Raw genomic sequence first — 25,268 nt, forward strand, 5'->3', positions numbered from 1 at the left:
TCTTTCTGCAATAACAAGAAAGTAATTATCAAGTCATTTATGAGGACTGCAGTGCTCTGTTATCATCACCAAAAACAAGAACAGGAAATTACAGTCCAATGTGCCTCATGAACAGATACAAGCAAACTAATTGTAATATTAGTAAATTGAATCCAGCAATATGTCAAAAGGGTCAATGGAGCTTCTGGCGTGGTGAATGCATGGAAGAGCTGGAAGGGTGTTGCATCCAGAAAGGGCAAGGAAGCACCACACCTCTCCCTCCACATACTTTGGCCAAATGCATCTTTTCCATTTGGCTGTTACTAAACCAGTAAATATATGTGTAAAAAAAAGGGAGGGAGATCCTACATTTTGGACAAATATATTTCATCCTAGCATAGTAGCTTAATTTGCTCTTTGAAAATTAATTAATGTCATTTATTATATTAACAAGATTTAGAGGGAAAATGTAAGATCATCCCCATAGGTTTAGAAATCTCACTTGACAAAATTCAGCACATTTTTATGATAAAAAAGTAAGAAGGGAAGGAATAGAAAGATAATTTCACAAGACGAGAAAGTACATCTGTGAAAAATCTATGCGTGACATTTAATGGCAAGGATCGCATTTCTCTTAAGAACCCAAACAGAAATGTCTTTCTATATTTTATTGGAGGTAGTAGGTAGAATGATAAAATAAGAAAAATAAAACTGTGCAGATTGAAAAACAAAAAAAAAACAAGTCTGGATAAAAATACTAAGGAATTTTTAAAAAAGATTTTATTTATTAATTTATTCGATGAGAGAGAGAGAGAGAGAGAGAGAGAGAGAGAGAGAGAGAGAGAGAGGCAGAGACACAAGCAGAAGGAGAAGCAGGCTCCATACAGGAAGCCCAATGTGGGACTCAATCCTGTGACTCTGGGATCACCCTGAGCCAAAGACAGAGGCTCAACCACTGAGCTACCCAGGCATCCCATACTAAGGAATTTTAAAGAAGAAGCTACTGCATAAATTTAACAAGGCTAAAGGCTGTCAAGGTGAATATACAATGTTTAATTGTATTTCTCCATACTAGCAAGGAACAATTGGAAATTAATTTTTAAAATCTGATTACAATACTTTCCCAGACATAACATTTTAAAGAATATTTTTACCAAAATAAATGCAAAAGATAAATACTGACAACTATAAGCATTGCTGAAGAAATTACAGAGGACATAGCTAAATGAAAAGACATACCATGATTATCAACAGGAAACCTGAGTATAGCTAAAATTTCCATTCTAAAACAGAATGCAATTCTAATTAAAATCCCAGCAGATTTTTCCCAGAAACTACAAGAGAGTCCATTTATTAGGAAGAAATAGCAACTATAAATTGATTAATCTAAAATTATGAATGTGTACACATATCTGAAGAGAGCACCAAAATAAACAAAAGAAAATCTAACAGAATTAAAGGAAGAAATTGAGAACTCAACAATATTGGTGGGAACTTCAGTACCATACTCTCAATAATGGAGAGGACAACGAGGAAGAAAATTAAGAATGACCCAGAAGAACCATTATCAACCAACTGAGCATAATTCACATCTATAGAACACCACCCAACAACAGAGCACACATTTTACATGTGGAATTGTACATGTTAGACACAATTAAATTTAATAAGGCTTACTAAGTAATGGGATGTATCACATATCATACCTTGTGAACACCAACATTTTCTAATATACTTTATGTTGTGTGAACATGGATTTATTTATTTATAATGATTGTTTATGCTCCAAATCAACATCATGAAAGCCAGATGGTATGTGAATATAAATAACAATGCAACAATAATCAAAGTGCCCATCTATTGGTCAATTACCTGAGCTTAGAGGAAGAAGGGTTCTCATGTAGATATAGAAAGCTGCAGACAGGAGAAGGGATTGTACTGCATGTTGAAATCAGGTTATCATTTTAAAAATGGTGATCAGAAAAGAAGCTAAATCCCACAAAGAGAAATGCATACTCATCAAGAGGAAACAATTCCGTCAGCATCTATAAGAACCTAACACCTAGTGCGATTGAGAGAGGTAAGTTTCAAAAGGGTTGTTTTGTTTTGTTTCATTTCATTTTGAGTAAGCTTTATGCCCAACAGGAGAATTGACTTCACCCTGAGATTGAATCACATGCACTATCAACTGAGCCAGCATCCATGAAGTATTTTTTTTAAGATTTTATTTATTTATTCATGAGACACACACACACACACACACAGAGGCAGAGACATAGACAGAGGAAGAAACAGGGGAGCCTGATGCAGGACTTGATCTCAGGACCCCAGGACCATGCTCTTAGTTAAAGGCAGAGGCTCAACCACTGAGCCACCCAGGGACCCCCCCACGCCCCACTCCAAGAAGTTTTTAAGGTTCAGATTATGGCATTTTTGAATGCCAACCTAAAATATTGGGAGTTAAAGAAAGTTGATTAAAAGTCTTCAAGTCCTAAGGAAAATGACTTTGAGATCATGGTTTTATGGGATGGTCCTAAACCAACTCACTAGTAATCCTTTCCACTCTTTCCTAAACACCTTAGAGTCATTTTAATGGTGAAACATTAATAAACTGAAGCAATGTACCAGTCTTTAATATTCTAGAATTTTACATTTTTTCAATTTTTATTTAGAGTGTTCTTCCCCTTGTTTCCTTGGTTAATGTGTACTTATCTTTGAATATTCTGTAAAGTCTTCCCTGACTCCTGGTCTGGATTAGGTCCTCTTCTTATTTATTGCATTATCTCAAGAACCTACTTTGTAGAAGAATGATTAGAATTCATATTGGTAGCTTTGTTATTAATTTATCTTGCTTTAATTGCTTAATGTAAACATCAAAAACTAAAACTAAAGATAATCCAATGAGTAACCAAGATAAAAGTCATACCTGTCTTTAATAGTGCATCAGTGATTTTTTTTCCAGTTTTCCATAGGTTACTGTGAAGTTTCTTATGAACGATAAAATATGGGACAACTACTATGTAAGACTATAATCAGGCACCTGTTCTGAATTTCTTGACTAATAGGAAATGTGCTAAAATGATGTCAATGTTAATACAGGTGATTATGAGGATAGTTTTGATAATGATGGTGGTGGATTTCCACAAGAGTGAAAAAAATTGAGTAGATTACCTTGTGATTATGTGTAATAATTCAATTGCTGGCCTTGAAAAACAGGCTTTTATTACTGAGAAAATGATTATGGAAGTTGACTTGAAGAGAGACTGCTTAGACATAAAATTGTGCTGATGAATCACGTGTTGCTCCATACTTGAAAGTCCTGTTCCTGACACACCATCAGATATCTAATACTAATCTGATGACAACGGTCATGTCAAGAATGGTAAATTCACCCCTCAATGTCCTCAAAGCAACCAGTTTCTTTTTTTTTTAAGATTTTATTTATTTATTCATGAGAGAGAGAGAGAGGCAGAGACACAGGCAGAGGGAGAAGCAGCCTCCATGCAGGGAGCCTCACGTGGTACTCGATCCCGGGTCTCCAGGATCATGCCCTGGGTTGAAGGCAGCGCTAAACCGCTGAGCCATCAGGGCTGCCCAAAAGCAACCAGTTTCAATGAGTATTTTAATGCATATATCTGTATATATCTGTATATGTTTATACATATATGTGTGTATAGATCTTAGATTAAACCTGAATAGTGTTTTTTAAAGATGAAATAGGATGTACTAGAATATTTAATAGTCAATGCTTATCTTACCTTTTTATTTAACAGTCTTGTATATATAAATAAACTATAATGATATGTATGGTTTTTATTTAACTTCTTGAAAGTGAATGCTCACACATTTCATAGATACAGGTTTTTGATTTACAGAATATTGGCTCAGACTCTACCAGAGGTTATAAGACAAATATTACTTTTCTAAAGTCTGAAAAACTTTTGCATTCGAAATTACTAGTGTGTTTGTATCAATTGTCTATTGCTATGTCACAGACCGCCCCCCAAACCCAGCAGCTTTTAACAACATTCGCTTATGAGCTCAAAATTTGTGGGGCAGCAGTTAAGGTTAGGATCAACTGGGCAGATTTCTGTTGGTTTTGTCTTGGCTCAGTAATGTGAGGTCAGCAATCTGGTGGCAAAATTGAAACTGGATGGTCTAGAATGATCTCTGTTTTGGTGGTTGATGGGTTGTTATCTGCTTCTCCACCATGTGCCCCTTCAGTAAGCTAGATGGTGCCTGGGATCACATGAGGTCTGCCCTCTAAAAGGCCAAGAGCAGAAACTGCACGGTCTTAAGGTCTAGGGTTAGAAGTTGCTCACCATTGCATTCTATTGGTCAGGACAAATCACAAATCATCTAAGCTGAATGAGGGAAGAAATCGACTCCCCCCCTTCATGGGTAGAGCTGCAAACATTTGTGGCCATTTTATATCACCATAGTGATGTTAATCATACAAAATTATGGACTGGCATTATCCCTGGAGGACGACTGTCAAAAATATCAAGGAAAATATTCCTGTTTCTACTGGAGTATCTAATTCTAAGAATGAATTTTGATTCTTTTAACATAATGAATTATAGAAGACAAGGATAAACACCAGAGGTGAGGAATCAAGTTGATGATTTAAACAAGAAAGAATATTGTTTAAAATCTATAGCAAACACACACACACACTAAGGAGAAATGGAGGTTAAAGTGAATAGAAATGATGATATTATAGACTGTGTGAATAGGATATTCAATTGGAGTAGCTCTCATTTTGTTAAATCTGCCTTGTGGTTTGTGAGCTCTAAGTGAATAAAGATACCTAGGAGCTGTTTACCAGTGAAAACGATTTGTCAAAGGAAAGACAATTGTCAGTAAAGACCAAAAAATGGAAACGGAAGGACTTTCCATGAAGAGGATGAAGATTATATTTGTTAATTACTTAAAATGGAACAGAGGACACAATGGAAAAAGTTCAGAGAGGATTCAGTGTAGCAAAAGAAAGGGGAGTCTAGTGAAGTCTAAGTTCAGATATTTTGAAGGAGGCCATTTGTGCTTGAGAGTATTTGATACCATTATTGAAAAAAAAAAAAACCCTCATTTTTGCTTGACAGAGTGACAGGTCTCTAGCTGTTAAGATCCAGGGAAAGGATGTGAAGACCTCAGGGAAGAATTTTGTTGGGTAATAAAGGCAGTCAAAACATCATTGTATATGTTCCTTAAGTAAATCAACTTGATGAAGTGGCAACATACTGAAAAAGAATAAAGATTTCTTTACATTTATACAAAGATAGATTGCATTGAATTCTGAACTATCATAGTTTAGGTCACCTCAGGGCAAGCAAGCAGTGAAGCTGGAAAAAGACATAAGTTCAAGAGAAAAGAAGGAGGTGGGTGCCATCTAAGGGTGAGTCTGGAAAGAGTTAAAGCTTCCCTGACCACTGGATACATAGTAGTCCTATGACTTGGACCCCTGGGTCTCAGGCCAAGCCTAACACCTCAGTCATCTTTCTGACTCCTCCTCCCTATCGCTTGACAACTACACTTCATAAGTAAAAATAAGATTTCTTAAGAGAAGATTAGAGACAGTCTTGAGAAAGTTTTCATCTTGATGCAAGTTACTAGAAGAAGAACCTAAAACCCCTCCAGGAGCCTTTTCTCCTATTCCTTTATGGAAGAAAAGCCCTAATCTCTCCATGGGGATGGGGAATATAATTGGGCAACAAACTGTCACCCTTAGGACACTGGTGAAAACCCACTGCAGGGAGGGAAGGTAACATAAAAATTATCTATATGTAAGGAAAAGAGTAGGAATACGTGCTAGGAGGCTCAGGGCAAGAAGAGGGGACTTAGCACTTGTGCCAGCCACATCCCTGATTACTGCCAACCAGACCTGAAAGGCTTCACTAGAATATGAGAGAAGGACTCCAACACTCCACCTCCGCCAGGCTGACACGGACAAGTAAAAGTGTGAAATCCTGCTGGAGGCTCTAAAGAAGCAGACTCTCCCTGAAGCATAGTACAGCACAAAGGGAAAATTGAAAGATCAAGATGGAGCAGACTTAAAAAAATTTTCTGGCAAACCATCTTCCAATATAAAATGCAAAGTTTACACGCATTTGAGGCCTCTGGTTCATTGAGTGCAACCATAGCAACAAAACAAATATCACACTCCCACTACAGGCCTAACAGAATGCCAGGTGTGCCCACATTCAAGCAAAAACTATTTGACTGTGGTATTTATGTCAAAAATTATTTGTCACTTTCCAACTCCAGTGTTTTCCCAGAAATGATCTAAATTCCAATAGCTCAAAATTCAGTGTGACCTTTGTACAAAGATAGATAAATATGTGTTATTCTTTTAGATACGCGTCCATATTCAAAAAATATTTTGAGGCAGAAGAAAGTCAAGGAGATAAAGGTACTCACAAAGCTACAAAGAAATTAGCACCAGACTCAGAAATGTCCTGGATGTTTAAACCTCACCTCAAAAGGAATTTAAAAACATCGATTAATATGTTGAAGTCTCTAGGGGAAGAGATGGTCAACTTATGAGCTCATATAGGTAATTTCAGCAAAGAAATAACAATGATAAGAAATAAACAGATGGAAATGTTAAAAATCAACACAGTACCAGAGATGAAGAATGCCTATGACACACTCATCAAGTCACTTTGCTGATGCAACAAAAATTGATGAACTTGAAAATAGGTGAATAGAAATTTACCAAAACTGAAATGAACAAAAAAGAGAGGAGGGAGGAAAACAGAACAGAGAAAACAGAATAGGGTGGAAGAAATATCTGAAATATCTGAAGCTGAAAATTTTCTTGAATTAATAACAAACAGGAAACTGTAGCCCCACGAAGCACAGAAAACACCAAACAGGATTCATAAATGAGTATTGCATTCTAACTGCTGAAAATGAAAGGACAGAGAGAAACTCCTGAAGACAAAAGATACAGCAGATCATACGTTATTCTTAGGAGCAATTGAGCTCCTCTTTCTATCCCTGCCCCTCCTTACACTCACCTATTCAGAATACAACTCATTTGCTAAAGATAAATGAAATTAAGTTATGTTACAAGGGTTATCTACTGCATGCAAAGCAATGTGCTGAATCACAGAAGATTCGTGGAAGACAGAACTTGAATTGACATAAAAAGTACGATAGTGTTAAGTGGAGATGAGATGGGGAAATATACAATCAAACGATGAGTAAAAAAGCAAAATCTTATTCCAAGAAACAATGAATGTGTTGTTGCTATGATATAGAGAACAGCCAGACAAGGTTACGAAGCTCACAGGTCAGCCAACTACTGTCGTCTTGACTTGGTCAAGTGGACAGTAGTTTTTTTTTTTTTAAGATTTTATTTATTTATTCATGAGAGACAGAGAGAGAGAGAGAGAGGGAAACAGAGACACAGGCAGAGGGAGAAGCAGGCTCCCTGCTGGGAGCCCCATGAGGGACTGGACCCCAGGACCCCGGGATCACCACCTGAGCCAAAGGCAGATGCTCAACCGCTGAGCCACCCAGGTACCCTGGTGTTTAATTCTAATACAAATAGCTTTACGATTTTAGTTTTCCATGGTTTTATACTCTTACTGCTGTTGTCTGCATCCTCTCATCAATGTTTCCCAGTGACTGTGCAGAAGTAGAGGATAGTCTTATTATTCTTGTTTTGCAGAAAAAAATTAGAATGAGAGTCTTCAAGTTCACATGGCTAATGCAAGGTTGAAATGATTTCTTTCTCATCTGCATCCTGAGTGACTTTGGGTATGTGGTGGTTTGATCCTGAGAGGCCTCAATGTCCTCGTTGTGAAGTAGGATATTAGGGTTCATCTCACATTGATCTTTTGGCATTTGAGTTATTGCACATATGCATGTGTCTCAAACAAATACAGATTGAGTTGTTTTAGGGTTTGGTCTTCAAAGTTAAATACAGATTTTCTATTCAATAATCGAATCCAGATTTCCAGTGCTATTATTACAAATTTCAAACAACATGAAACAGTAATAATTAGCAGTTATAAAAGTATATGATATCATGTCTACACTGCAGTTAAGGAAAGAGTCAGAGAGATATTAGAAGCCCTAACTGGAATGTGAGTTCAGATCAGGTCCTCCAGATAGTAACAAATCCTGCAAAAGAGAAATTGTCTTGTACAAGATCAAATTTATTTTCTTTTTTAGAAACAGTAGTCCAGAAGCATAGAGGCTAGAGCTCCGTGAGTATCAGAGACCCAACTGCTCTGCCACCGTTTTTGCTACTTCATAATCTAAGAGGGTTTTTTGTCTTGTTTTTGGTGATATGTCTAGCAAGAAGTTGCTGTGGTGAAACTCTCTTTTTCTTTGCAGGTACCCCTTTAGTGTACTCTCTCCCATTTTCCAGATACCATAATACCATCTGCAAAAATAATATCTCTTCCTCACTGACAATTCTATGCATCTAATTTCTTTATCTGTACTAATGTAATTGTATGGTATCTGCAAAGAAAGTTAAATGATTAAAATAATAGTGATTGTTTTTATCCTATAGTTGGCTTTAAAGGAAATGCCCTTAAGGTTTCTCCCATTAAGTATGGTGTTGGCATTTGGTTATAGAAAAAAAGGTCTTGGGCAGCCCAGGTGGCTCAGTGATTTAGAGCCGCCTTCAGCCCTGGGCGTGATCCTGGAGTCCTGGGATCAAGTCCCGCATCAGGCTCCCTGCATGGAGCCTGCTTCTCTCTCTGCCTGTGTCTCTGCCTCTCTCTCTCTCTCTCTCTCTCTGTTTCTCTCATGAATAAATATATAAAATCTTAAAAAAAGAAAAATAGGTCATATAGTACGCATTCATATATTAACCTCTTTATAAAGATAGAACATATTTTCTTGAACCCAGAATGCTTGTATTCTTGATCCAGAATAGAACAGTAATTTTCACCACTTCCCCTTTATATTAATGTGTTTGGAAAGTTGAATAATCAGTGATCAGAAGACCATAAATAAAATGACAGGAGTCAAGAAGTTATATCCCGCTGAAGGATATTCAGTGTGGTCCATGCCAGAAGTAAGCCTCACCTATGACCTTCTGGGAAACGGGTTTCTAATGATGCTAATAAGAAGACTTTCCAGATGTACTGCTTATATTCATGAGGCCATTATTTTCACTATATGTAGGTGAAATTCAAACTGTGGTTGAAATATATAGAAAGTTGTTTCTCTCAGGTGGAATCCATAGTTATATCTCATGGTTGCCCAATTTTCTGGGATTCATGCAATCTCCAGCTCTGTATTCTGTTAACTCCAAGATGGAATCATTGTCCATAAGCATTGAGATGGAATTATAGCCATCACATCTAGCCATAGAATAGAGGAAGGGATGAAAAAGTGGCCTATCCATTTTTTTAAGGGATACATGGACACCATTTCCATTCATATCCCAGGGGCCGGCACTTAGCAATGTGGCTGCTTATGCAAGGGATGCTGGAATTGCAGCCTTAATTCTGGATATCCATGTTCCTGGCTAACATTAAAGGATGAAAGAAAACTGGGAATTAACTGGGAGTTTTTGCCAACAGGCTGGCTTATTCTATTGGATACATAGGTACACTTCAAGCTTCTTCCTTGCAACAGAAACTTCTACTAAATGGATCATTTTTTTCAGTATATAATAATATTTACACATTATTTTAAATCCTGGTACATCAATCTTCATTATTTGTACAGTACATTAACATTTTTTTCAATGAGGAGGGAGTGCCCCAATATCATTGGTGATATATTTTGTAATCACAGTGTAGGCTAGGAAACTCCTGCAAGGTTTTTGTTGAGTATTTTATCTATACTATTATAGGCCATTTTAACCTATTTTTTAGATTCTGACACAGGAGTTCCAAAATTCAACTATTTTTAATATTAGCTAATGTATCAAAGACTAGTTCAATATCCTCTGCATGGAGAAAATTCAGCTCTTTAAGGCATTCTATTCCTTCAAATTGTTATCACTGGGAATTTTTTCTTTATATTTTTGAAACTTACACATCTGAAATTAAAACCTATTAGACTCTGTCTTTTCCTCTAGGATCTAGAGATATATGATTCAATATGGGGACTAGAAGTTTTTATTTCACTAAACATACTAAATAAATGTTTCAAAATTTCTTTCTTAGACTTTGGTGAGAGATAACTGATGGGTAACTGAAGTTTTCATTCAGGGACCTGTGTTTAAACATTTTCTAGAAGACTCACAAGATTCAGCATACAATTCTACTCATGGCTAAGGTTCTTTGTGGTGATGTAGTAAGCATACACAGCTGAACAATAAGGGGAAAGACAGAGGCAGAGTCTGGAGGAACACATGTGCAGATTCCCACATGCTCTTTCCTTCCAATGAGAGGTCACACAGAGTGCACTTTTCCCCCAGTAATAGAAGTAACAGCAGTATGTGTGTCATGTTTCTGCCCAGGGATGCCCATTAAAGAGGCAATGCCCAAGCTGTTTACTGGGAGCTAGTCATGTACGAAAGTTCCAGACTCTACAAGGAAAGCAGATGTTGAGCATAAACCATAGTGTTTGCACAGTCTAGGTACAGTGAATCACTTGTCATTTTACTGTTGACTAGGAACTTTGAGAGCCAAGTAGGCAGATGCCAGCCAAGGGCGAAACTACAAGCAGGTTTATTTAATGATAACATTCTCAGATTTGCTATGTAAATCCTTTTCTGCAGACATGGGTGACTGCCCATACCCTTACATTTCTAGGTAATTACGGTCAAGATATATGTGTAGGAGGGTATTTAATTTAATAGGCACACAAACACAATGTAAAACTAACAGCAGTTTTATGAAAGGGTTTAAAATATTTATTCATTCAACAATAGAATTTTCAACAGTTTTTTTGGACTATCATGTGGATAAGAAACTTTTGATGATGCTATTCGTAAGACGGGCACCTTATTTTCATTGGTAAGACCTTCCCATCTTCATTCTGTCATCTTCAGGGAAAAGAGCAAAACGTGTTGATGTGCTGAGATAAAAGCAAATACCATGACTTCTTCCTCCATTTCCCAATAAAAGCCTTGCCACAATCTCAATCCCCAGCTTTGACACAATGGCTTTCCTTCCTCCTTGGACCTGTGTACTACTTGGTTGCTTTTCTGTTTCTTTAGCAGGAGCATCTAATTTCTCAGATCTGTATCCCCCACTGTGGAAGAAAAGTGCTAGCCAGTTCAGTGACTACAAGGTAAAGAATGGAAAGTACATTATTGATCCCTGGGTATATCCTGAGAGAATGGGGATGTACAAAATCCTAGTGAACAAGACAGCAAGTTATTTTGAAAACATTCTATTAGACAATGAACAAAACATTTTATGGGGGTTACCTCTCCAGAATGGCTGGCAATACAAAACAGGTAAGAATGACTCTTGTTATCATCCTAATGACGTACCAGTATAACCACGGAGTAATCGGGAACTAAGACTCTGTATATACCATACCGCATCTTTGAGAATTGATCTTTTTTTTTCCTCTTCCCCCCTCATAATCATATTTCTCTACTTCTACTCTTCTTCCTCCATAAGTCCTTCTTTTGTGTGCTTCTGTTTTGACTAGAAATCACAATGGTGCATCAGGCATAGCTGCCAAACACAAAGGCATCATGTCAGATCTATTGAGCATTCTACAAGTATTTATTGAACTCCTGCTAGATGCCAGATGCCATTCTAAGCACTTTGATGAACAAAACAGTCAAAAGAATATACGTTAAAAACAGAAGGTGTTGTCAAATTAACTTGAAAGTTTTTGAAGTCCCAATTGTGATTACCTAAACATGGAGATAGGGCTGCTAGGCAAGGAGTGGCATCTTGCTCATGATAATGTTTCTCTGCAAATGATTGACTCCTTTTGAAAATACATTCTAGCATTTAGTTAGGAGATATATGCTCTGGGCCAAGGATTCATAAATTAGAAAGATATTTTTGTTCTGGCTGACAGAAGCAGCTCATGAAAGCGAGTGGTACCTCTTACCTACTCCATACCGATAACACCATCAATAAGGAAATTTCATCGTTGTATTCCAATGAAAAAACTAGAAGATCACAGTTTATCTTAAGTCTGAGCAGTGATCAGATTCAGGAACTCCTGTGGTTGACAAGTCACGCATCTTTGTCAGGGAATGTCCTGAGACCCAAATCTACTCCTATTTATCTGGCTTTCCTTGGAGTCAAAACAGTGCTAGTTCGGAAGAAATCACTGACATTAAGTCTACTATGGGAGGCAGTCCACCCTCAGGGGAGAGAGATGGAGTCTGAAAGGGCTGGTGGATTAATGCCCTTCTGACTCACTGAATTCACACATCAGGGTCAAGCCTGGCTAAACTCTTCCACTGTTGAACTGATAAGTGTCCAGCATTTGCTAAGAGCAGTGGGGAGATGGGGTGTGAATAAGGACTTTCAGACAGTTTCCCTGCCATCAAAGAATTTACAACAACACAAGTGAAACGGGAAAGGTAGCAGAAATTAAGTGGAAGAAAATACACAACAACTCTTGGATAAAAGTTAAAAGTGCCAAACGAGGGGCAGAGTGGAGGAGTCAGCTGGAGTAATCAGGAAAAAAAAAAATGAATTTAAACTGAGGCTTGAAATGTGGCTGAAATTTTACTGGGGGTAGAAAGGAAATCTATTAGGAAGTAAACAAATAAGCTAAAGCAGTGTTTCTCAGCCTTGGCTGCATATTGAAAATAACTGCCTAGTTAAAAAAAAAAAATCAAGGTTTAGGTCCACCATGAAAAATTCTATTCTAATGTAATAATATCAGAAATTAAGCCAAAGGACAGAACCTGGAAACGGGGTGGAATAGGGACATGTGATTGAGTGTAGGGTGTGTGTGTGTGTGTGTTTAAGGAAGGGACAAGAAAAGGAAGGGAGAAGGAGATTGAGTGGGAGGGAGTTGTTAGGGATCAATGAAAGAATAAGAGACCAAATTAAAGCAAAATATTTATTGATACTCAAGAATGTTATTGTATAATAAATAATCCCTGCACCCCCCCCCCCCCCTTCTAGGAAGATTAGCTGATCCCAGAAGAAGGACCGACTGTGGCTATGACTCTGATCCTCTGTGTGTCTCTGTGGACAGTTGGTGGGCTGGTAGGTTCATTTAAGTGGCAAAACAGGTACTAACCATCCCCCAAGGAAAGTGTTCCACCCGAAACCTTAGGGACGGAGAGAGGACAGTACTAGTTCTTTCTAAGAAGGAATCTGTTTCATCGTGCACCTTGTGGCCAAGGTGCCACATCCTCGAATTGGACAGCCGTCATGTCAGTAATGATTCCCTGGGACACGAGCTTGTCACGGAAGCAGAGAACAAGGGCTGGGGAGGGACCAGGGCCTCTGCAAGCCTGGCCTAGCAGGGAGGAGGGAGGCCGACGTGAGGGGGGTTTCCAGGATGAGGGGGGATGAGAAAGGAGGGAACAAGTGATTAGGGCTTTTTCCTCATTTCACCCCAACCGAATGTGTTTGCCTTTCATGCCCTAACACGTCAGGGTGGGTACCACAAATCATTTTATCAATCAGTAATTGAAGGCGTCTGTCAGACATTCAATCCTAAAATAACCAGAAGACATTTTCAAATTCTTTAATTCTATTTTGTGTTTTAGTAATTAAATTCATTTACACATATTTCCTTAGAGACATTTCCCAATAAGAGACAAGAATATATGAAGTTTCAGTTTCTTAGGGTGACACACACCACATACACCTTTACATATTTTTTCTTTCTCTCTCTCTCTCTTTTTTTTTTTTTACATATTTTTTCTAATACCACATACACTGGTTCTTTTCAAAGACCCACGCATAGTCACGGTTTGGAATTCAGGGTTCCTTATCCCCAGATTGATTCAGGAGTTTGGAGCATCAGGCTGCTCCACTGGGGCATAGGATTACGTTCATAAATGCATGTCTTTGATAAAAAACATTCTGCATCACCAGTGAGAATCAGCTGAGGCTTTACAGCCCTCTAAATTATAATGTCTAAATCTGCTGGAATAGGTTATATTTAGAGAGAAATGAAAAACAGCTAATTCATTGTCAATTTAATCATCCAGAGATCTACTGTCAACACTTATCCAAAATGTGGGCTTTAAAAACCTAATCTGAAACCAGGGCTTTGTGATATCACGGTTGCATATGAAACTTGGCTAAATACAAAGTACGCAATGTCAACACTCTAACCACACTAAAATGTCTTAGAAACAAATTACATTTTATGAAAAAAACTTCAATTAGAGGTGTATCATTCTGTGCACAAGTAGATAACTTCCTTCCTTTTTTTGCTTAATGCTTTGAAAAAAATGAATATTAAATAATATTAAATTAATATTGAATATTACATAATATTAACTTAATATTAAATATTAGTTTTTACTTAAAATATCATAGACAAAAATATCATAGACAACTGCTTAAGCCTATGTCTATGATTATAGGGTTATTTTTTTAAAAGGTTTTATTTATTTATTTTAGAGAGAGACAGAGAGAGAGCACGCACACGAGCGAGCACAAGCAGGGGGAGCAGCAGAGGGAGAGGAAGAAGAAGCAGGCTCCCCGTGGAGCCGAGAGCCAGACACGGGGCTCCATCCCAGGATCATGACCCGAGCTCAAGGCAGACGCTTAATGCAATGAACCACCCGGGGCCCCTGATTGTAGGGTTATTAACAAAAGCATATTAAAGTTATGTAGATGATCCTTAGGGAGATTTTCAATTTTTTTTTTTTTGGCTAGGTTTCTGAATGTGTGATTTTTGCCTACTGGTTTACAGACAACTTAAAAATATTCTCTATCCCATTTGTTAGTATTTGCAGTAATAATAAGTATTTTGCTGTTACAGATATGAATTACTTTCTATGTGCTTTGCCCTTCCTTGCTGCGGTTGACTCTGGCATAATGGGGATATCATCGGACCAAGTCATGCTTTTGCCACCCCCCAAGGACCAGACAAAGTTTTGTCTTAATGTTTCTAGTTGCCGGTCGTCCTTTCCTGAGATAATGAGCAAGTGGAATGCCTTTTACCAGGTTGCTTTTTAAAGTTTTATAAGTTATTTTCTTAGGAGGTGGTAAGAGAATTTTCTGTTTTGTATAGTGCTTTTTGCCTAGGTTTTTGTGTGCATCGTATATTTCCTAAGTGTAAAAACGTAAACTGTCAGGCGAATTATATTATTACATTTGCAGCGGGGCAGTAGGTGGGGCGTTCGTTCCCTCTGAGCCAATATGGCATTAACACAAATTTGATCCTCTCATTCCAAATAAATAAGACATAAATGTGAGCGTGCATAAGATATCTGACTAAATGCAAAGATTATTCTGTTTAATTGAATCTGCAAGGCAACGAAGAATTAACTTTCAGGAGAAATACAATTATGGAGTTGGTTATTAGAAGAGTCAAATAACTTATTCCAACTGAATTAATAAATGATCTTAAAGGTAAAACTAAACAATTATGTGGCAATCAAAACCAAATATTCAATGAGCAAAATGTGAACATTGGTTAAACATAGATGTAGGCTAAGGTGCACAATGAAAAGATGGATTTACTAGTTCCATAGATTATTAGTTCACTACTTTAGATATGATTGGATTAAAGATTCTAATAAAAATGTCCTCCTTTTCTTAAATTTTAGTGGTAACTTTTGCTATGGTAGCAGGAAAACAAATGACAAATCAAAAACAAAATCCAGTATAAAATACTGACTCCTGGGAAAATTGTTGCAGCTCATTTCTTATAGATGTGTTCAATAATATTATTTATAATAGATATTTGTTATATTCTTTTACAAAGTGTTAGTCACTGAGAGCTTATACAGTTCTTAGAAACAAAATTCTCCTCTCATGCAGGATATTGCTAAATTATATATGGGAGTAAGATTAAATTTTAAGGAGAGAAATTGTTGTATTTTCTCAAATATGAATACATTTCTCCTCGCTGCAGCATTTACAGTATCCTTCCAGTACCTTTGAAGACCTGTTGAAGTACTTATGGGCTGCACATGTCGCAACCATAGATACTGTTGGCAAAATATTTGAAGATAGGTAAGAATGGATCCCAAATCATTTCTATTTAATATGGTAAATGATTTTGGGCCTCACTTATGCCTTTTTATTCCTCTTCTAAAGTGGTAGTCAATGTTCCTATTAATAATATTAACCATTGGGTATTTTTAATGATGAAGTATAAGTATTTTAGAATGATTAGACTTAGAAAATATTTTATGAAGAAGAAACAAATTTTGAGAAAAAAAAAAAACATCTGGTGCTAACCAACTATTTCAGCTAATGAAATAGCTAGCCAACCAACAAACAAATAAAACATGACAAATTTCTCTATATACAAAAGAAAAGAAATTGTCTTCAATATATTTTTTTAAAGATTTTACTTATTTATTCATGAGCGACACAGACTGAGAGAGAGGCAGAGATACAGGCAGAGGGAGAGGCAGACTCCCTGTGGGGAACTCAATGTGGGACTCGATCCTGGAGTCCAGGATCACACCCTGGCTGAAGGCAGGCACTAAACCACTGAGCCACCCAGGGATCCTTGTCTTCAATATTTTGATCATGGGCACAGTACTGGTAGGTACTTATACTGTGGAGAGTATATACTGGAAAAAGATCAACTAGCATCAGGGTGAGCATGCAGGGTAGCTCAGAAGATTATCAAGCACTCTAGGTGTACATCTAGAGGTTATTATAGACTTAGATAAGAAGGTGCAAGAATGATTTGTGCTTAGCTGTGAATGATACTATATTAGTCAGGGTTCTCCAGAGAAACAGCCCCAATAGAAGATAGGTAGGTAGGTAGAGAGATGATAAATAGATGATAGATAGATAAATGATAGAAGATGATAGATAGATAGATAGATAGATAGATGATAGATAGATGATAGATGGATAAATAGGTGATAGATGATAGATAAATAGATGATAGGTAGATGGATAGATAGATAGATAGATAGATAGATAGATAGATAGATAGATAGATATAGAACCAGGAAGAGCCTATGTTCCAGTTTGAAGGCCATCAGACTTCATCAGATTTCCCCCTGATTTAGGGAAGGTCATCTTTTTGTTCTATTCACACTACCAACAGATTGAATGGAGGCCGATTTGCACTAGGGGGGGCAATATGTTTTACTCAGTCAACTGGTTTGAAAAGTGAGATTTCTGAAAAACCCTCATAGAAATACCCCCCAGATAATGTTGACTAAATATCCGGGCACCCTGAGGCCCAGTCACATTGACGTATAAAATCAGCTATCATCGACACTATCTGGGGGTGGGGTCAACCAATTGGAGAGAGATTTGGAGTGGAAATCTGGGTATGGTGCAAAACAGGAACCAAAAATCAGGGTCCTTGGTACTGTCTGAGTAGACAGGTGAATCCAGGCAGGAACGTGGGACTGTTTCTTACTTATTTCACTGATTGTCTCTCCCACCGACTCCGTCCTTCAGTATAGTAAATAAATCAGCTACAGTAGCAGATTCAAAACACATTTCCTCCTTTACCTATTGATATGGCTTCAAAAACTAGATATTAATTGGAGGATGGAGGAGTTTTCTCCCATTGGAGCATTTGTAATTGGATTTGGAGCTGAAGCCAGCACAGCAGTTGCAATTTAACTGTTCTTTCCATTCTGATGACAGGAAATAGGAATGAGATTATTAGACAACGATTTCGGTCTCAGATTGCCAACCTCAAGATTTGACAGATAAGAAGTCATCTCTCTAGACTACTTTTTTCATTTACAGATGTTTCAGGTTCATATCCAAAGATAATTCACTAGGGAATGCAACTTTGTCCCTTAGAAATATGAGAGTCCTTTAGCTAAAGTTCAAGGAGATTGCGAAAATTTTTTTTCTTACAGGTACATTTCTTGTGTCTTATGGGTTTAGATTTTTAATCTTTTTGTATTTATTCCTATTTATGTTATGGAACTGTTTTGAAGGAAATATATTTTTAGCAGGCCAAGTTTATTTAAAAACTCTAAAATCACAGAGCATATAAATTTTTTCATAAAAAATCTTGAATAATTACATGATTAGTTTGATCACAAGCATATGACCCAAATTTTTTTTTCTGATACTATTAGAAGCACTTTCCTCACTAATTATAACCAAAAAAAAAAAAAGAGTTTTTATTAACTTTTTTTATTCTCTGAAATTTGACCTTCTTACTTGACCTTCTGTTTAGGTAGCAACAGGTGACTCTCTCGAATGAATTTTTTAAGTAGCTTCTGTTTCTCAAGTACAAGTAAAAGAAATTTCACGAAGTATCTTCATGTAATATCTCACTTTGAAATACCTCGATTTTTCTAGACCCTGGGTATGTGGTCGAGCTGTTTAGTAACTTGCTGAAAATCTTACAGCTAGTGAATGGCAGGGCTAATGTTTAAATTTCTCTTGACTCCATAGCTCATCCTCTTACCTGTAAGCTGTGCTGCCTGCAGTGTACACGGCCTACAGACTAGTTTTACAAGGTCAGTAACTACCAAAAGATAGTAAAAGACATTAAAAGGTTTTAATTAAAGAAAACTTTCACCTTTTCAATATATAAGGAAGTGGGAATAAAATATAATATTCACTTCCTTGATGAAGAATCTTTTAATCCTGGGGCTTAACAAAATATAATTGAGCTGAACAAAATATCATTCATACCTCTCCTCTCTCCCTCTCAGGTAGGTTAGCAGGCAAGTGAGTGTGACCAGGGTCTCCCTGTCCTAGGAGTTAGGGTAGTAGATGGACGGTCCTTAGAATCTTAGAATCTTAGAAGAATCTAAGATTCTTCTTCAGAAGATTTTTTCCCTCCTTCCTTCCTCCTTTATTTCCTCCCTCTCTTCTCTCCCTCCCTCGCTCTCTCTGTCCCTCCTTCCTTCCTATTTCTTTATTTTATATATTGAACTCAGGTGTGCCTCCTTATTTTTGTTTTGGATTATTTTTAGTTTGTCTATGATCCATTTCTTATATGTCAATGATTTAAAGAGTCAAATGGAAGCACTTGAGTGGCTCAGTCTGTTAAGGGTTAAGCTACTGCCTTCAGCTCAGGTCTTGATCCCAGGCTCTGGGATGGAGTCCCACCCATTTGGGGCTCTTTGCTCACTCAGGAGCCTTCTCCCTCCCCCTCTGCCCTCTGCCCCCTTCCCCTGCTTATAATGTCTCTCTCTGCGTCAAATAAACAAAATCTTGAAAAAAAAAAGACAAAGAGTCAAATGGTTCTATGAGGTTTTGCCATCCCTCCCACCAAAAATACATAAATAAATGACACAGCTGTATCCAGGGAGAATGCCACTATAACCGCTGGTTACTGTGATATTTAGTACTATATTTCTAAAAATAAAAAAATCCTATAACATTTCCTGATTGCAGATTTAAGTATCCTTTTTATCACGACCATAGGAAATTACCACTCAGTTCCCCTCACCCCTACTCCACACAAATTCTTCCCACTTACCACTCTCTCTGTATAATTGTTTAATGATGTGGATTGGGTCAATGTTCAGTGGCTACATTATTTTAACTATCAATCACTATTCACATCACACATACTAAACTGATTATAATTATTTTTCTCATTATCTCATTCTCTTTAGAGTTGATCATTTTTTTTGTGTGAATTTTTGTTTACTTTCTATCATACACAACGCTAATTACTTCAAATTGGCAAACCAAACAAGTTTCTTCTTAAGGTGTTTAGAAGCATCCAGAATTATATCAATTTCTTCTTCTCGTAGAGGTTTTGTTCAGAACCGTGGACTTGCTCTGTTCTGCCCAGGTGGTCAGATGCGATTCTTAGGTCTCTAGGATCTTTGTACTAGATTGCCTTTGTCTCTTCTTTATGTTGACTCACCCATTTCCAGTATCCTGTATTGTTTTATTTCCTGGATTACTTTGTTGGTTAAGACTTACATACCAGTCGATTCAGAACAGTTGTATAAGAAGAAAAAATTGCAGGTAATTTGCATTCTTAAAATATCATTATTCTTTCACAATTTTTGACTGAGGTTGAGTGAATACAGAAGCCTAGGCTAGCAATACTTAAGATTTTTTGAAGGCATATCTCCATTAGTTTTTAGCTTCACTTTCACTGTTGAGAAGTTGCAATTTATTAGGTGTGTTGCCCTGTATTTCATTCATTTTTTTTCCCACAAGAATGTAGCACGGCTGATAGCTACAGAATCTCAGCGTCTATACAGCAGTGTTTATTCCTCACATGTTTAAGATCCAGTCGGGCAGGTCTGCTGATCTTCCCCGTGCTCACCTCATGTTTGCTGATTTGATTGGCAACACAGGGATGAGTGGAGAAGCTCAGCTCTGCTCCATTTGTCTCCCATTCTCTAGCAGGCAAGCCTGAGTGTTTGCCATAGTGATGGAAGAATGGCAAGGGAGAGAAACCAAATTGTGAAAACACAGTTCAAGCTTATGCGGTGTCAAGTTGGCTAATGTTCTATTGGCTAAATCAACTAATATGGCTGAGCCAGGGTAGACAGCCTCTCTCCTTGCCGTCTCCTTTCTATGTAATAGGGAAGGGACATTGAAGAGACCAAAAACCAGAGATATAAAGACTTTTGAGAAATTGAGGCCATGTTTGCAATCTACTACATACTGGGGCACTTCCTTTAAATCTCATGTGTTACCTTTTTTAGGTAAAATAATATATTAGAAAAAAAAAGAGAATATATTAGAGTCTTTTATTTACTTGAGACAGTCCTGAACTCTTTACAGTCTATGTCTACTTAAAGCTCTGTGGTCTTGGATCCTAAGATTGGCTGGTGCACCTATAACTGTATTTTAAATTAAAATGAGCTTTTAAAGGTGTGTTTTTATTTATTTATTTATTTTTACTTGACTCTCTCTTAACTGACTTATTAGGTGAACTGTCCAATAATATATTCACTTAAATCATTTAAAAGGCTTCCATTGGGTCTGACTTTGCTAAACACCTCTGTGCCTTCAAACACTGCCCTCACTTCTTTCCTAGTGTTTATTTAAGCCATTGTTCTTAGGGCTTGAAGTTTATTTATGCCATTACAGGTTATTTAAGCCATTGTTCCTCACTTGTGATGAGCACTGGGTGTTCTATGTAAGTGATGAGTCACTAAATTCTGCTCCTGAGAACAATATTACACTGTATGTTAACCAATTAGAATTTAAATAAAGACTTAAAATTCAAAAATCAAAAACAAAAGAAAGAAAATAATGAGGCTGAAATTTGGAGTGGATTAGTTGCAATTGTACCTGTTTCTACTTGTCTCTTAGGTTGGAGTATTATTCTAAAGTGGAAGCAAATTTTGGAAGAAATTGGTGTGTGGCTGTAGATTATTTAGCTGCTTCCCTCTTTCCTACAACTTTGGTCAGAACACATGAACTCCAGGAGGGCCTGCCACCACGAATGCTTGTTAATGGGGATAGAGCCCCCTTTATCAGCGACTTTACTGAATTTCAAAACACTGTCCTGCTCCTTCTAAGTTTTCTTTCCCAAGTGGATAACTTTCCAGGTAAGGGCCTTATAAGCAATATATTTTAATGAAAATTAATATTTCATTGAATAAGGGAAGAAAAAATGATTTTATCAGATACAAAGATTGTTATAATGCATACTGTTAAAGAAAGTCATGGTTCTCCATGGGTATCCATTCCATAGTTTTTGGTCCTTCTAATCCTGGTCTGTCCCTTCTTATGCATCTTTATTGATCCATGAAGCCACCAGACTACTCCTAGTCCACTTTTCATCTGTAAACCCATATATAATCCTTTGATGCTGTTATAGTAGTCCTTTAAAAAAAAACAACTTATACATTGCTCTTAATTTATAATGAAATAAAGAAATATCAAAAGAAAATCCAGCATGATTAATGGGAAAAACTAGCAAATTGACTTATGGGCGCTCCCTTCATCCAGCCTTACTAGCTGTGGATGATATATTCTGCTGGAGCTCCTCAACTATAGGGCTTCCTATCAGAATGAGAAACAGAAGTAATCTTTAGTTGTACATTTGAATTACCACATCATCTCAATTTTCCAGGTATGCTCTTATGCAGTGAACCAAGCTGAAAACAATTAAAATATTACTTTTTTTTGGCTCCCCCAAAGAATCTGATAGATAAACAAGCCAAGTAAACATAAATACATTAAATACATGTTTTTGAAATCTTATTTGAGTTAGAGTAAAAAATAAGCCCAAACATTTAAGGCCTTCATGCATTTGCAGTTTCTTCTTGCTGTAGTAGTTGTTCCAGTGCAGTATTCTCAGTCAGTGGCAGCTTCCCTTTACACAATGAGGAGAGAACTAAGTCTCCTCCCAGCCTCTGGCTTCTATATTATCTACATCTCACCAGTACAAAGATGCTGTCATGTTTGGAGAAGCGAGTGGGCTAGGGAATTAAATTATTGTCTAAGAACTATTTTGTGTGACAAATCTATACCATGAAAGGAGAAGAATGACTTTTGGTAATCACCTGCTTAATTCTGCAAATGATCAGATGGTGTAATTGCATTGTATGTCTGGGTTGCATAAACTGGATCTTTCCTCTTAAGATATATAAGGTGAAGAACTGAGTAGATAATGGAAGTTGAAATAACTTTAAAGTTTGAAAGTACCATACCACAAGATTTTTACAAGATTAAGTTTTACTGAAATCTGGCTTTATATCTCTTAGTTTTGAATAGCTTTCACAGCAAAAAAAATGGAAGATTTTTTTTTAAATTTTTATTTATTTATGATAGTCAGAGGAGAGAGAGAGAGAGAGAGAGAGAGAGAGAGAGAGAGAGAGAGAGAAGGAGAGAGAGAGAGAGGCAGAGACATAGGCAGAGGGAGAAGCAGGCTCCATTCTTCGGGAGCCCGATATGGGATTCGATCCCGGGTCTCCAGGATCGCGCCCTGAGCCAAAGGCAGGCGCCAAACCGCTGCGCCACCCAGGGATCCCAAAAAAATGGAAGATTAAATGTTGAAAACTACTGGTGAAAAAATGATCAGCCTTGATAGTATAATTGTGTAACGTTGCATAATAAGGCATTTACTATCATCTAGTTGTCATTCTTTTGGCAACCACTCTCCATGCTCCCATTGACACTCAGAGTTCAGTCACAGTATCAAAGGCCTTGGAGTTTTCAGGTAAGCAAAGAATAGAGAAAACAGATATATTGAAAACAAAGCATGAGTGAAAACCAAATATTGATATTTAAAAATGAGCATTTTCAATTAATCTTTGGTAACATATGTATACATTTACAATAAGGTTTCAAGGTGTTATTTAGCTACTTTTTAGTTTCCAGAAGTGTTTTCCACAAGACACTTAAGCTAAATTCACTAGATGTAATCTACAAAATAAAATTAACCTTTTCTGGCTTCAGATTAGCTCTTTAACATTTGCTGATTGTAAGAATTGGAATTGGGTTTTTCATTTTTAATTACATAAAATTCTCAACCATCTCTTTGCCTATAGTGGCATCAAGTTTTAATCCTTAGCTCTATATATTATAAGAGTAAAGCTTATATTAAAGTTGAAAAATAATTTTAGATATTAGATTTTATTTATAATAATATAATATTAGGTATAAATTAGTGAGAAAACAAAGCTTGCCTAGTTTTATCATTTTTTTCCATGAGTGACATTTAAAATAAACAATGAAGACTGAGTGAAGATTCAAAACTATCAGAAGCTGATGCTTCATGTTAATGTAATTTAAAATGCTTAAGAAAACATTGGTGACATAGGAAGCTCCTGAACTTACCTCCTTTCATGAACACACAAAATCTACAGCCGCAGACAGAACAATTCACTCTGATACAAATCCAGAAACTGAGTGACTGAACATTTCTGGAAAATGAGAGAAAAATCCACATTGAGGCAGGAAGGAGAGTCTGAGACACAATCTTGTCATAAGTCCCAGCCTTGATGAAGTGACACACTATAGGGAGGAATCTCACAATTCTCAGCTTCTCCTTAAGGAGTGGTGGTTTTGGACCCCACATCTGGCACCCCAACTTCTAAGGCTTCCATGTGAGAGATGGGCTTCCAAAACATCTAGCTTTGAAAGCCAATGGGGCTTGCATCAACAAGACCCAGAAGGCTACAGCAAATGAAGAGACAGTTCTTAGAAGGCTTGTGCAGACTCACTGTGGCAAATTCCCAAGGATCTAGATCAGAGGCTGCAAAAGGAAACACACCCAATCTTTTCATTAGAGGCCTGTTTGTTCATTTCAATAGCTACGGACTGAGGGAGCAGTCTTAATACTGCAATACTCTTCAGAAACCACGAGCTTGATAGGTGCCATCTTTGCACTCTCCCTTTGTCTTGCTTCAGGATGGAGGTATCTCCTGTAAAGGAACTTATACACACATCTGGTGCCATGTTTCATTTTTTTTTTCAGTTGTCACCCAGATGATACTTCTTGATTGTATGGCTCCAATGGCCAACAGGACTTAATTAAATTCATGTGTTCCATAGGACTGTAATAAACAAAAGTTGCTACCCAAGGATGCAGCTTAAAATCATCTGGCATCCAGGTGTTGACTGAGCTCTACCTCTTTGGGACACTGACAGGTCTTGGCCCACTTTCAATGACTGGGGTCATTAAGAGCACACTAAGCAGTTTCACAAAGGATTGAAAGACAATCAAGAGCAAGGGCAACGTTGAATAAGATTTATCTATTATACAGAGGCCTCTTCTTCAAAACTGGAAGAGGTGGCTGTTGTGTCTAATCCATAGAAACCAGCAGAGAAAGGCAAGGAAAATGAAGACCCAGAGGAATGTGTTCCAAACAATAGACCAGCATAAAGCCCCAGAAAAAGACTTTAATGAAATGAAGATAAGTGGTTTCCTTTATAAAGGGTTCAAAATAATGGTCATAAAGATGCTCTCTGTGGTCAGGAAAATAATTAATGAACAAAGTAAAAATTTCAATAGGGAAATATAAAATATAAGAAAGTACCAAACTGAAATCACCGACCTGAAAAAATGTAAAAATAGAGCAGAAGAATTCAATAGAGAGGTTCAACTGCAGTCTAGTGAAGCAGAAAACAGGGTCAGGAACTTCAGCACAAGGCAACAGATCTCATCCAATAAGAGGAGCAAAAAGAGAGAAGAATAAGAAAGGAAGAAGATAGCTTAAAGATATTTCTAGCACAACATCAAGTGGGCCAATATTTGTGTTCTAAGGGTCCCAAAAATAAAAGGGAGAGAGAGAAAGAGGCATAAATTGTATTGAAAGAAATGATGAGTGAAAATTTGTAACTTGGAGAAGGACACAGACATACAGATTCAGGAAACCTGAA

General features: G+C 37.2%; 1 protein-coding gene across 1 annotated transcript; it reads left to right on the forward strand.

Annotated features, from left to right (window-relative positions):
* Positions 1-11,058: 11,058 nt before the first annotated feature.
* Positions 11,059-24,133, forward strand: LOC129499979 (protein LEG1 homolog). The gene is made up of 7 exons (XM_055310141.1): positions 11,059-11,359; positions 13,008-13,091; positions 14,830-15,014; positions 15,928-16,028; positions 21,249-21,487; positions 23,020-23,103; positions 24,021-24,133. Exons 1-7 carry the CDS (start codon positions 11,059-11,061, stop codon positions 24,131-24,133), a joined length of 1,107 nt encoding a protein of 368 aa, XP_055166116.1.
* The last annotated feature ends 1,135 nt before the right edge of the window (positions 24,134-25,268 follow it).

Source organism: Nyctereutes procyonoides, unplaced genomic scaffold (genome assembly GCF_905146905.1).
Source record: "Nyctereutes procyonoides isolate TBG_1078 unplaced genomic scaffold, NYPRO_anot_genome, whole genome shotgun sequence".
Taxonomy (NCBI): domain Eukaryota; kingdom Metazoa; phylum Chordata; class Mammalia; order Carnivora; family Canidae; genus Nyctereutes; species Nyctereutes procyonoides.

What these genes read in the sequence shown, in the direction of transcription:
- LOC129499979 (XM_055310141.1), top strand. Translation starts at nt 11,059, where the DNA reads ATGGCTTTCCTTCCTCCTTGGACCTGTGTACTACTTGGTTGCTTTTCT. An exon ending in CCAAGTGGATAACTTTCCAG is followed by an intron (nt 21,488 to 23,019) that starts GTAAGGGCCTTA and finishes ACTATCATCTAG; the next exon opens with TTGTCATTCTTTTGGCAACC. An exon ending in AAAGGCCTTGGAGTTTTCAG is followed by an intron (nt 23,104 to 24,020) that starts GTAAGCAAAGAA and finishes CAAAACATCTAG; the next exon opens with CTTTGAAAGCCAATGGGGCT.